General features: G+C 44.7%; 1 protein-coding gene across 1 annotated transcript; it reads right to left on the bottom strand.

Annotated features, from left to right (window-relative positions):
* Nucleotides 1-493: 493 nt before the first annotated feature.
* LOC105188701 (facilitated trehalose transporter Tret1-2 homolog) lies at nt 494-8,989 on the bottom strand. The gene is made up of 6 exons (XM_011150296.2): nt 8,082-8,989; nt 7,531-7,868; nt 6,750-6,806; nt 4,638-4,773; nt 3,829-4,148; nt 494-3,394 (listed from the first exon to the last, which is right to left on the bottom strand). The coding sequence occupies exons 2-6, from the start codon at nt 7,603-7,605 to the stop codon at nt 2,438-2,440; spliced, it is 1,545 nt and encodes a 514-aa protein (XP_011148598.1). The 5' UTR covers nt 7,606-7,868; nt 8,082-8,989; the 3' UTR covers nt 494-2,437.
* Between the last annotated feature and the right edge of the window lie 4,118 nt (nt 8,990-13,107).

Below are 13,107 nucleotides of genomic sequence, written 5' to 3' on the forward strand. Positions count from 1 at the left end.
CTTCTTCTTCTTCTTCTTGTTCTACGTTCCACGGGCGTCTTAGTGTTATTAAATTATCGCGCACGTACCTCGTCATTTCCGTCATATATCGTTCTTTCTGACACTTAAGCGTCATGGGACGCGAGGTGGTACGATGCAACACTGAAAGCAAGGGAGGAGAAAGGGCTAGGGGTTTTGAGGGAAGGGGGAAAAGAGCTGTTAAAGATATAAAGAATGATCGCTCAAGGAGACTCGAGAGAAACTGAGGAAACGTCTCGCTTCCGAAGCGTTCCTTGACAATTTCGAACGAGAAATCGGATGACTTTCAAAGAACAGAAATTTTTCTCAACGTACCACCTTGCAGAGAGATAACAATATTTATTTCGATTATTCAGCGTCTCTCTTTGTTCGTATCGTGTTATAATTACAATTACTATTATTATTACATTACGGTTATTTCATATTATTATTAATTTTAATTGCGTTTATTATTATCATGATTATTAATTATTGCTTATCTTATTATTACCGTCATTATCGTCATAGCAGTTGAAAAAAAGCAATCGTTTATCCCATCCTCTCTCGCCTCGTTTCTCCACCAAACCCTGCTCATACTCTTCCCCCCCCTCCTCTCATTCACGCTTTCACACCTCGTAAACTGTACATTGTGTTTGTTATTTAATTATCATGATTGTTACATCATTTGTTAATTTATTATTTAAGATTTTAATGTTAAAATAAGAAAATAAAGTATGAGATGCGCATATTATATACGTATATATCCGTGTGTGTGTGTGTGTGTGTGTATATTTATATTTTCGTCATATTACATCTTCGGTAGACACCTCGTGCATAAATTCTAAATTAATTATACTCAGGACTTGGTTTGCGCTCGTGTTTTACAGTTTGAAAATATTCGCTCCGCCTTCCTTGACGCCGCGCCGCCGTCGCGTCGTCTCTCCGCGGAAAAATGTTTCGTACAGAGAGAGAGAGAGAGAGAGAGAGAGAGAGAAAGAAATGATTGGCCGTGAAATAGACTCATATAGGACGACTTCTCAGGTCCCGGATATTTGCTATCGCGAGCGTTAGAGTGCTCTTCAGCCTTAATACAGATAATATATTACGTATCAGTGACACGCGAACGAGCTAATCCTATCTTTGCCGTTATCGGCCGACTCTCTCGATCGTGATCGCTGTATCTCGTTCGGATTTATCGAAAAGTAAGTCACATTTAATCCGCGTAGATCTGCGCTAGAGATGCGCTGCAAATACATACACGGAACATTGGTTTGTTTAATCATGAAGTCTAATAGCCTTCACTAGCACTCAGATAAGGGCGATCGCGCACTTGCGTTTGAGTGCGATTCTTCAACCGTTCGACGCAACGTTAACTCGCTCCGCGACAATATTATAACTTTATCAACGATAACGATTCTACATTTTTATTTTTTTATTAATTACGCCCGTTATCGGTGCGCGGTCGAGCGTATATCATTTAAAGTAGCTCGGCTTACGCAAAGCTCGTGGTTCATCTAAATTTTCAACGATCGAACTCTCAACGATTTCAGTGACACTGATCGCGCGAAACTTCAATCTGCGAGACCTTCCTGCTACAAGAGGCGGGAAAGTGCTCGCTCGCGATAAAGAAACGTCAAAAGAATGTTTTCGTCTCGAAAATCAGGCATCGCGCTACTCTCACGTTAGACACAGAGAGACAGAGGTGTCTGCGTGACTGGCAAACGCGTGAGTAATAAATCTCAGTAAATGATAACAACAATAACGACAATAGTAATAATAACGATAACGATAGTACGATATGTGCCGCTCGCGAAATGTCTGAGATTACGGATCACTCTTTTTCTCGCAAGTAACTCTCTCGGACTAGAGGAAATCTTAATCTTAATCTTATCTATCTTAATTCACATTCGTACTTTACATATCTAGTAAAATATCAATAAATGGCACCGTCCGCGTCATCGTTTCTCACAAATCAAATTGGGCAGATAAAGACGCATGCCTTTACATTACAGCTGGCAAAATTTTCACTCAGATTACAACCTTGTTCTTAAAATTACATCACAAAGTACGCCTCCTCGCGCGGACGCCACGCAATCGTCTTTGCGTTTCAGTTTCTTTCTTCGCGCCTTAAGGAGATAACGTGCGCGCGAAACGTAAAAGGATCAGATTCTTGAGGACTTTAGAGGAGGAATATCGAAACATCGTTCACTTCGATGAGTTTGATTCGAGTAACTCGAGGAACCGCCGGCGTATGTACACATACAAGTGTCCACAAAACGACGATGTCCGTCTGATTTCTTTAGATTCGATTGTGCGACGATCGGTCGGTGCGCAACGTAGCACCGACGTAGCTTCGAGCTTTTCCTCTTCTTCCGAATGCTCAACACTTATGACTATGTGTGTGGACTACTGTGTGCGACCGTATGCCGTAAATATATTTTCAATTCACTAGCAGGCCGACGGAGGTGTCCTTCGGGCTGACCACCGCCTCTGGCGGCTGCAACTCGAAAGTATTCTTCTTCTTCTTCGAGAACATATCTTCGATTTCATGCAGAGTCTTGCCCTTGGTCTCGGGCAGGCATAGTACGATAAACACAGCGCCGACCAAGGACACCACCGCGAAGAAGAGGAACACACCGTGCTTGCCCATCGTCTCCAGCATGTCCGGATACGTCTTGACGGTGATCGAGCTGAAGATGTAACCTATGCAGGTCGTCAGGCCGGACAGTATGTCCTTGACCTTGGACGGGAACACCTCGCCCACCATGGCAAAGGGTATCACCAGGTATCCGAGTGTGCTCGCGAATATGTACAGCAGCACGCACACCGCCGGTATCACTCCGCCGTCCGCGATGTCGTAGCCATTGTCCTTCAGGAAGAGATAGACCGACAATCCGCCCATGAAGATCGCCATGCCGATGCCGGAAACGATCGACGGGATCCTACGGCCGTATTTCCGGGACACACCGGCCACCAGGAGACTGCCGACGAGTCGGGTGAAGCCAATGAGGACGGCGCCGAGGTAAGGATCCAACTTGACCCCGGAACTCACGATGATGTCGACGGCGTAGTATATGACGACGAAGAGCCCGGAGAACTGCTGGAAGAAGAAGTAGCTGAGCATGATGGCGAACGGTACAATGGCGTTCCTCTTCATCAGATGCTTGAGCAGGTTCTGCTTCTTCTTCTGTGGCCGCGGCTTCAGCTCGAACATGAGCTCGGCCGGCGCCGCATCGTCCTTCGGCACGCCGCGGAACTTTTTCAGGATCTTCAACGCATCGTCCGGGCGATTCTGATCCCGCAGCCACAGAGGACTCTCGGGTATCACCAGCAAGGTGAGGGCGATCGACAGCAGCGGGAATAGTGCGCACATTAAGGACACCATTCGCCAGTTGTCCTTTGACAGAGAGAGAGATAAAAAGGTGACCGGATGAATTATGTATATGCACTGCCGTGTGTGGCGTTTCGGGAAACTTTGCTTCGGGAGTGTGTCGACTGGTGAAACTGCTAAGAACTTAGCGTCGAGCGTAATTTACGACGATCGCTCTGCGAGCGAGGGCGAGGCGAGCCGCAGCGCGAGAGTCTCGATGTCTCGCGAGCGGAGCGCGACGGCGACGATAAAATAGCCCCGACATAATAACTTCCAGTCGGCCGGGAGACTCGGAGTCGCGCGTTGTCGAATGAAGGTGTCGCAACTCGAATCAATTTAGTCTCAAGCCAGCCAGTCTCAACGCGCCATCGCGTATATACCACTACGTATACCACTACGTTGACGGAACGTGATGCGACCTGCGGGCTGCGTCGCGCGCGCGCGCGCGAATATATACTCACCTTGAAAACATAGCCGAACACATAAACGATGAGGACTCCGAGGGCGATGGAGATACTGGTCCATGTGACCATCGTGCCCCGCCACTTGGGGCCCGCTATTTCCGCCACATACACCGTTGTCGGCACCGAGGCCATGCCGGTGGCCACCCCGGAGATCACTCTGCCCGCAACGATCTGCTCGTAGTTATTCGACATGTAGATCGTCACCCAACCGGCCATTGAGAGCAGCGACGTTACCAGCAAGCTGATTCTTCTCCCTCGCCTCATCGTCACGCTCGACAGCAAGCAGCCAACGGGCGTACCCAGCGCTGAGGCGGTTGCTACGTATAATCGCATAGGGAGGAGAAGAAGAAGAATTTTTACAATAACGATAAATAAACTCAGCTCGATCGAATAGTCTCACTGGACTTCGACTCCTGGTCTCGACTCCGGCCGTTTTCTGCCATTTTTAGGTAATTGAGCCCGATTGAGAGAGAGAGAGAGAGAGAGAGAAAGAGAGAGAGAGAGAGAGAGAGAGAGAGAGAGAGGGAGAGAGAAAGAGAGAACTGTCTGTATAAAATAATTCATCTTTCAAACTGATGTATAAAATTTGTCGACAACTTTCTTACAACAAATGTTTCGCCAGCGTCACTGTCCATGTGATTAATCCGCGCGAAGACGCGTTATTAACCCGAAGACCGAATTGAACGAATTCTCGACCGGTCAGCGATAGTCCAGATGCAGATTGCAACAAACGATAATCGGGCAGTCGCGAGTCGCGAAGAGGTAGGTTTGGAATCGAGGGAACAGCACTTTTGCGTCACACTAACCAACCCAGTTCGCCTGAGCAGCGTCGAGTTGCACGTCGCTGCTTGGCGAGGTCAGTGGGCCCAACGCCACGGCGCTGTAGCCGAAACCCATAGCTGGTCCCACTACCGAAACATTGGCGCACAGGCCCATCAACACCTGCGGGAAGAAGAAGATCGCGGAGTCACAAACAGACGAGAGAGAAAATCATTCGATAATATCGAGGAAAATCTCGCGCTCGCTCGGATGATGATGATGATGATGATGATGATGGAGGAAAGATCCGTGAATGAAAAATTCAGCGGATGTTTTGGCTGATGAAATGGAAGAGACCTCGTGTGTCACTCGCATGATGTGGTAGTCGCGCGATATGACATAAGTGGGGGGGGGGGGGTCAAGGATTAAAAATTGTCGATTTTGCGCAACGTTTTACGTACAAGCGCAAGTTAAGGAGCGAAGCGTAGATAGCGCGTCACCTAAGGTTAACGAAAAGTGCGCTGGATTTTACGTCTAATACGTAGTCTCTGTTGTAGCGTCGTCTCCCTGCAACGGCTGTCACGCACGCGAGCAATATTAGAACCGGTTTAACGAACGAACGACTGCACGGACGGAAAGTCGGGCGGGGGAGGGGAGGGGGGGTGGTGGTGGTGGCCGGTAATTAAACAACGTCTCGTGAGAACTCAGACCGCTCAGATGCAACGACTATAATTTCACGGTGCTGTCTTTTCGGAGGTGATGATATGCGCGTTGCGAATTAATCGCGCGAGTCGTAACGCGTAGATAGAGTGTATCTTATCGTCACTTTGGATCTTCAGATTTCGTAGTCTTCTATTCGTTGACACGAGAGCGATAACTCTCCCGGCGAGTATACCGTCGTACGGCTTGTGCGAGCGGCTCGCGAACCGCGGAGACAGATACGTTCCTCTCTGTTCGCGGCGCGCATTAACTTTAATTGCGGCATTGTCTCAACATTTGTATGTCGAAGAGATACGACGCGAGCCAGAGATAATGCAGATGTAAACCGGCGTATTTCAAGAATAGCATTATTTTGCGCAAAGCGAGGAATGCCGGCGGATTAGCCGACTAATCTGTTCTTTTTTTTTTCTACTAGTTCTGTTGAAATCAACTAGATACAAATCAACGCGCTGAGTAGAAGTAAGAATCGGAGCGGGTGTGGTAATTGCTTGAATCTTTCTCGCCTGCTTTTTTCCCCCCTTTTTTTTTCTCTCATAATCGAAGGAAAAATTTTATATTTTAACGCGTGTCACGGCGCTATCGTGTATCCTCATTTTTCAGTTGCTGATCGCTGCAAGGTCAACACGACGACTTTTTTGCGAATTTCTTCCATCCGGTTAATGATCAGTCATAGAAGCGTCTTATCTAGCATATACACGTGTCTCTGCACTAATCTACATAATTTATCGTTAAAAGTTCTATTTACTAGAAGATTGCGATTACTACACATCTTGTTTTTATTTCGTCATTAAATTTGCGTTTCCTCTTGTTGTCGCGTATCCCTCAACTTCACGTACGTAGGATGAGACGCATCCGAGATGAGTGCAAAGAGGAAACGATGAGTGAGAAACGGGATGTGTCAGCGCGCCGTGATAATATCGGCATCTCGAAAGCGCAAAAATAGATTGCGGTATCAGTTGCGGGCTCGCGTATACGACGACAGTCGTATGATAATTACTGTATAATTTCTATACAATTATACAATATTCCACTAATACGTATGAGAAACGACATCACGACGTGATAAAAAATGAATAAGCAACATATAGACGTACATTGAATGCGTGAATTGCTCTCCATTCGTGTATTTTTCAAGCGAGAAAACCCGCTACAATTGATGTTAAACAATAAATCATATAATTATCGGTATTAATGAGCTGTTTGCTCTCGACGGGACAAAAGATCCCGTAATGACACTCGGCGCTGAAATATGCGCGTTATTTCTACACAGGTGAGATGTGTAGAATCCGCTTTGAATAAGTGCCTCGTGACGTCGTCGTCATTGACGAGAACGAGACCATCCTTTAAGATTCGCCCAAACTTTTTTTTAAGGGATATACTTAGCGTAACGCGCGCGACGGCTTATGCTGTTATAAGAAGATAAAAGAAGTTTAGCATACTTGATAAATTACTCCTTTCCGCTCTCGTCTCTTTTTCTCGTGTACGTCGGGTTCTGCCTGCAAGGAAAAGAGATCAAGACAGATTTTAGATCGTGCCGGTATTATTATTTTTACGTGTTTAACCTAAAATGTCAACCTTAAAATAGAGCTTGAATGAAGATGCGTCAGGATTTCATTGTGTTTCGTTTCTTTTTTTCTACTATTTTACCGTCTCGCAATATTGAGAAAGATGAATCGTATCAACGAAAGGAGGAAAACGAATAAATTGCCGAATTTTTGATAGCATCGAGCATGCCGCCCAAATATTTTCTTGGTCTCATAGAGAAAGAGAGTATACTTAAACACGAAGCGTATCAGTTCGCTTCTAGCGATCATGCCCTCTGTATCTTCCGATAATGCCCTCCCCCTCCCCCCTTTTGGCATGTAGCTCCTTTTAATGTCAAGTCATTCTCGATATTTCACGATAGCGAGAAATTCCAGCAAACTTCCGAAATATTGTCATCACATTCATCTCGTAAGATGATCAACAATCTTCTAAGGTTGATTTCAAAAAATCGTCTTATGGAAAGTATTAAGAGACAGATGATTGCGACACTCGAGCACTCGAGCACGATAACGAAGTTGTAAAAAAAAGGCTCGTAATTAATTTGCGAATGCGAACAAGCAGTTCAAAGAGAGGGAATCAAAGAGCAAGTTTCAAGAGCTCGCGTTTCATCACGCTCTAAGGAAATATGACAAAAATTTCGAAGGAATATTTGAGATCGAAGATACCGGTACATACCTTGACTTCCAAGCATGTCGATGCGTTAATACTGATGTTTGGGTTATTGATCACGTCCACTGTGTTATTCTCCATGACGAGTTCGTTCGCTATTCGCGCTTATCAATTCCTTTGTTAACCGCGCGTTTCGCGATCGGGTAATACTGTGACGTTAAGCCTCGACAAATAACTCTTTTGTTCGAGCTCAAAATAGGCAGTTTCGAAGGGATCTCTAATCTCTAATGTCTGTCACAAGTGTCACTGTTTCCGGTTTCATTAAATTCGAATCTTCGCGCCCCTTTCGCGCGTCAATTGTCAATTTCTTCTTTCACACGTAAACGTTTCGTAGTACGTTTGAGCTGCGAGAACGATACTGCGTTTACATAATTGACAATGAATCCGCTATTGCACCACGAGGCACTTAAAATTTTATTTACACTCAGCAACCGCGCGTTACTTCGGCTGTTTGAACGATACGAGACTTGGAGCGGCACGGAAAATAATCAACTGCCCGTGTTGCAATGCGGCCTTTCTCGTAAGATATACTGGTTTTAAATATGCGAATACTCTACCCTCCTCTTCCTCTCTTTTTTTTTTTCCTATCTTCAGTCTTGCTTTTTAATATGCAATATCGTTCACGCGTATCGCAGTATAAACGTCGTCAGCTGTTCTCTTCGTTGAACCGGCCGGTCGTTCGAATTATTCTCTCGATAATGTTCCGCGGATGTGCGAGGTCTTGTTTTTTTCGAACATCAGTTGCGAATGCTCTAATCTTCGCGACTGAGCGATTTCTCCCTTTCTCTTTCCCTTTGTCTCTCTCTCTCTCTCTCTCTCTCTCTTTGTTTGAATTGTCTGCCAAGTTGTCTCTTCTCTGTTTGCGATTCGAGAGAAACGCGAGCTTCCAGATATACGGCGAATCACTCGGGAAAATTCCGAGCGAGTGACACAACTGTCGTGCCTCGGGTTATTTCTTTTTCCTTCTGCTCAAACACCTTCGGATCTCGGAAAGAGCCAGTTTAAATAGCGGCGATATGTGCAATTCGAGGGATCGCGATAAGTACACGGTGTCTCATAAATACGAACGAACCTCCTCGACACACGGTGTCGAGTATCGAATGTATCACCGGCGAGTGAAGCGCGCGGTGATATTTTTCTTTCTTCGCGCGGGACACTCGCAAGCTGGTCGGTTTGCAGCGCGAGATGCGCAGCACGATATAACCACGGTTTGCGACCAGTGCTCGTTCGATCCGAGGACTCGTTACTGACTGACTGTGGTCAACGCAAGGATTTTATCTATTATACCCGCTTGTGTTCTCCACTGCGGGACCATTCGCATCGCGCGATGATCCGTCGTATCGGCGCAAGGCGATGTTCACGAATATCAAGTACACATTCACCGTCTCCATCCTATATCGAGACTGATAAAGCGAGTGATTACGCAAAAAGGCAGTCGAGAGCCGGCCGTCTGGCGAATCGCGATTGGGCATAATAATATTTAATCGGATAGAGTAATTATGACGTCAGCAAGATACATACAGGAAAATATAATTATTATTGAGGAATTACTCCCTAGTTGAGGAAGATAAGAGGCCTATCTCAAAAACATTCATGATTCAATCACTTTTATATATATATATATATCATATGTATATACTTACAATTATAGTACGATTCAATTACAGCAATGAGAGAATTATGATAAAGGTAAAGGTAATCACTGTAAAAATTTAGTGCAAGATAAACAACGGTGTGTCAGATTTACAGCTCGGAACATAAATAAAAAATGTATTCTGCGTTCAACGAAGCTCCATCTTGTCATTTCAGATTGATTGCTCGCGCTAGTTATAACGACACTTCTCGTACATTATTCATGCTTATATCAAATAAAAATCGTCATGGGATCACATCGCGTCACACACATGGGTTAGTTAATTCGAAACAACTGCCTCGTTCAATTAGCCTGGATAGAATGAACAGTTAATGAGAGAGATTGTTGAAATACTACGTCGAGACTATATTGATTCAATCAACAAAGATACACTCCGTTATGAACATGTGACAAGTTTATCGAGTTTCTGTCGATCTTCAAACTTTTCGGCATCAATTTGCATAAACATCGCCAAGGTTATACAAATTGTAATTAGCATTCGTAAGTTTCATAACGACTCTTTGTGTTGACGCGCCCGGCAAATAAGAGGATAAAGACGTCAGAAGAGAAATTGACGAGAAGGAACGTCTCATATAGAGCAACGAGATTTACAAATAATACATCTTAATTAACACACCAGCTTTCAACACGGACAATTTAAACGAGATGCATTCCTCACGTATTTTATTTTAATTAAAAACGAATGAAATTATGTACCAGAGAAAGCGAAGACCGGAGTTCTGCACATTTGAACAAATTTCTTTTTACTTTGATAAACATGTTATTTACACGATGTTATGCATTCTTACACAGCGCAATAACGACGATGGTTATCAGAGAATTTTATCAAAGGGAGAACTGATACGTATCTCTCGATATTTCTTGTTACAGATGTTACATCACAAGACATTACAAAGACGGTGCTGTAAATTACGCGGCATTTTTATTGGCATATTTAATGAAAGAGTTGCTGAAAACCATGTCTTTCGTTGCATTTCCGTGCTCATTTGATATATCGTGCACAGCCTTGGCTGCAAATTATCATCATGCATGCCGTCGTTTAATTAATTTTTATGAACTACTCAATGTAGCAGGCACTTGGATGCGTACCATGCTAAAAGGAATGACTGAAAAAGTGTCATGCTAAAAGGAAGGAATGACTGAGGGCGCCTGAGACAAACACAATGTGGCTCAAGAAGAGGAGAGAGAGAGAGAGAGAGAGAGAGAGAGAGAGAGAGAAGGTAATTTTCGAAAGATTAAAATGACCACGTCGTATTATAAAATTATTATATTATATATCATATAGTAGTTATGTATCGTAATTGCAAGACAATCGTTTTAGCAAATTTATTTCCTCCATCTCTACGTACGTGTTCGGTCCTTCTTAATTATCAGATATTCGATTGTTCTCTTTCTTCTGCGTAAATTTCTCTCCTAAAGCGTGTCAAATTTCCAAGAAAGATTCCCAAGAAAGATTCCCAAGAAAGGTATCTCGTAATAACCAAAATCGTCTCTCTTCTCCCTCTCTTCGATTCCTTGCGATTCCTTACGATTCCTTACGATTCCTTGCGATAGAGGTTGTAGAGGAAGAAAAGAAGAGATATTTCGATAGCGCCAGCTGTGACAACGATCGCGTAATGAGGCTATGCGCGTAATGAGGCCGCGATAAATAGGCGCTTCTTAATCCGGCGCTGACGGGCATCGGTATCGGAGGTCGCACGTAATGTCACACGCGTGCGAATTGGAAACGGTTAGAGACGACTTAGCCGGGAGACCGCGACTCACACGAGTGCGTATGATACCGCGCGCGTGTTATCGCCTTGCGAACGGTCTCTTGCGTAAGGAGATTAAATCGTCATAACTATATCGCGAGCGCGACGACGCGCTCGCCATGTGAGAAGCCAGCCAGCCGGTGGACAAGATGAATTCATCTCATGCGGCTGCACGCATCACCTCCCGGTGTAGAGATCGCGAGGAACGTCTGATTGCTCGCGATCGTTCGCTGCAACGATCGAGCGCTGCAATGAGAGCCAATACCGATTAGGCAGGAAAGGAAAAACAACGATACTCGTTCCAAGCTGTCGTCGTCGTCGTCGTTATCGCCGATAACTTGCACAAACCGACCGCCAGACTTCATTATCAAGCAACAAACGCAATTAACGACCGTTTGTAGTAAATAAAAGATAAAGATATCAATCATGATTGTCAGATCGATCGGAAATTGAAATACCTGCTTCGTGTATCCTGATAAATATTCAAGATGTCAAGATTTGTACGATACAGCGTTTTTATCGTCGCTGGATCGTCGCCAGCAACACAGGTCACACATCGAGAACATTCCTCGGTTATTGCAGTCTGACTTTGACTTTGACTTCAGCGTCGTTGCTTCAACCCCGGCGATAAGAACCAGAGTAAAACCAGAGGAAATCCGTCATCGCGAGTGAATGCTAATATCGGCGCGAGAAGTATCCTTCGACTCGCGCGTATCCGCGACTTTATCGCGTAAAGTTTGAACTGCGACATTGCTGAAATTAAGCTGACAATACAACCGACAAATCTCCTCGTGCGAGCAGCATGCGAAGCGACGCGAAGAATCTGTGTCGTAAAAATCTGTATCTTGCGCGAACGCACTCGATAGGAAGGATGCATCGTGTTACGAGCGAGCAAAGAAGCAGGAACGACGAGACGAAGCACTGACCTGTCTCTAGCGAAGCTGCAATGACCATCGATGTTTGCCAAGGAGAGCATTTAGCGGGAATGCCCGTCGCGTTGACACTCGCGTCGAAACACACATCTCTGCGCGGCGAAAACGAAATCACCGTTCGCCACTGACGGCTACCCGGAAATCGGCGCTCCTCCGTGCAAAAAAATCCGCGTTATCTCTAGAAGAGCCATTAGAGCGGTACATCGTTCCTCTTTCTTTGCTCTCTTTGCGAGATCCCATTAGGAACACACCCTATTCCATCGATAAGAATGACAAGAGGAGTCCGTCGTACCAATAACAAATATTTTCCGTCGATAGAAAAGAAGAATTGTTTATCCGCCGCGAGAGCTAATTAACAAATTAAACGGATCATAGCGTGTGACTTTCGACATCAGCCCGATAACGAAAGCCAACATTGACGGTAAGATTTTGTACTTTGCGCGATAATTACCACTGAGATCCTCCATCTGTTCTGCATCCAAATATATCCTGGCGTCTCAATAACAACGATTTATCGCGTGCGTATTGCTTAAAATCTCCATTAATTACTCCGTACAGTGCATCAATCTGTTCTGCACAAAAATTCATAAATTTCAAAATTTTAGACTCGATCGCAATAGGACATTTTTTATTTCAATAAGTTTATAAAATGTTTCCAATGTTAAACATAATTACAGCTGATAATATGTATAAATAGTAGGATAGCGATATAGCACAGTATAGCACGGAGAGAAAGATTCTTTGCCGTAAAAGGTGAAAAAGAGACAGCCAGGCTCGCTCTGCTTCGAATTCACGGACTGCGGCCCGTCGGGCCGTTCGGCAACGACGGAGTTTGAGGAGGAGAGGAAAAGTGCGCCGAGATATGGTGCGCTATGGTGCGAGAAATAAAACAACGAAGAATCCTCGATGGAAGAGATTGCGTCGTTCGTCTTGGGAGTGTGGCCGACAAGCTGAGTAACATCGCGAAGGCAGTCTGTTTGCCGGAAATGTGGTAGCCATTGGTGATATTGTGCATTTTCGCGTATTTTTCCAACAATTTTGCGGTAATAAGTGCGATCATGGTGCGTCGCTTGATAACAATTAGTTTAATAAAGTTCTAATGAATATGGGTCCTAAAACTATTGTTTTTTGAAATACAACTATTTATTTCAACAAATTACTTTGCAGCGGGTGTTTAAAGCATCTACGCCGTCGACATAGCCATCACCACGAACATTCGAAAGTGGTCACTCATCCCTGATCACCG

This window comes from Harpegnathos saltator, unplaced genomic scaffold, assembly GCF_003227715.2.
Source record: "Harpegnathos saltator strain DR-91 unplaced genomic scaffold, Hsal_v8.6 scaffold384, whole genome shotgun sequence".
NCBI classification, from domain to species: Eukaryota; Metazoa; Arthropoda; class Insecta; order Hymenoptera; family Formicidae; genus Harpegnathos; species Harpegnathos saltator.

Coding starts and splice junctions, on each gene's coding strand:
- LOC105188701 (XM_011150296.2), bottom strand. CDS start 7,605: ATGGAGAATAACACAGTGGACGTGATCAATAACCCAAACATCAGTATT. Junction 4,149..4,637: donor TGCTCAGGCGAACTGGGTTG/GTTAGTGTGACG, acceptor GATTATACGTAG/CAACCGCCTCAGCGCTGGGT. Junction 3,395..3,828: donor TGTTCGGCTATGTTTTCAAG/GTGAGTATATAT, acceptor TCTCTGTCAAAG/GACAACTGGCGAATGGTGTC.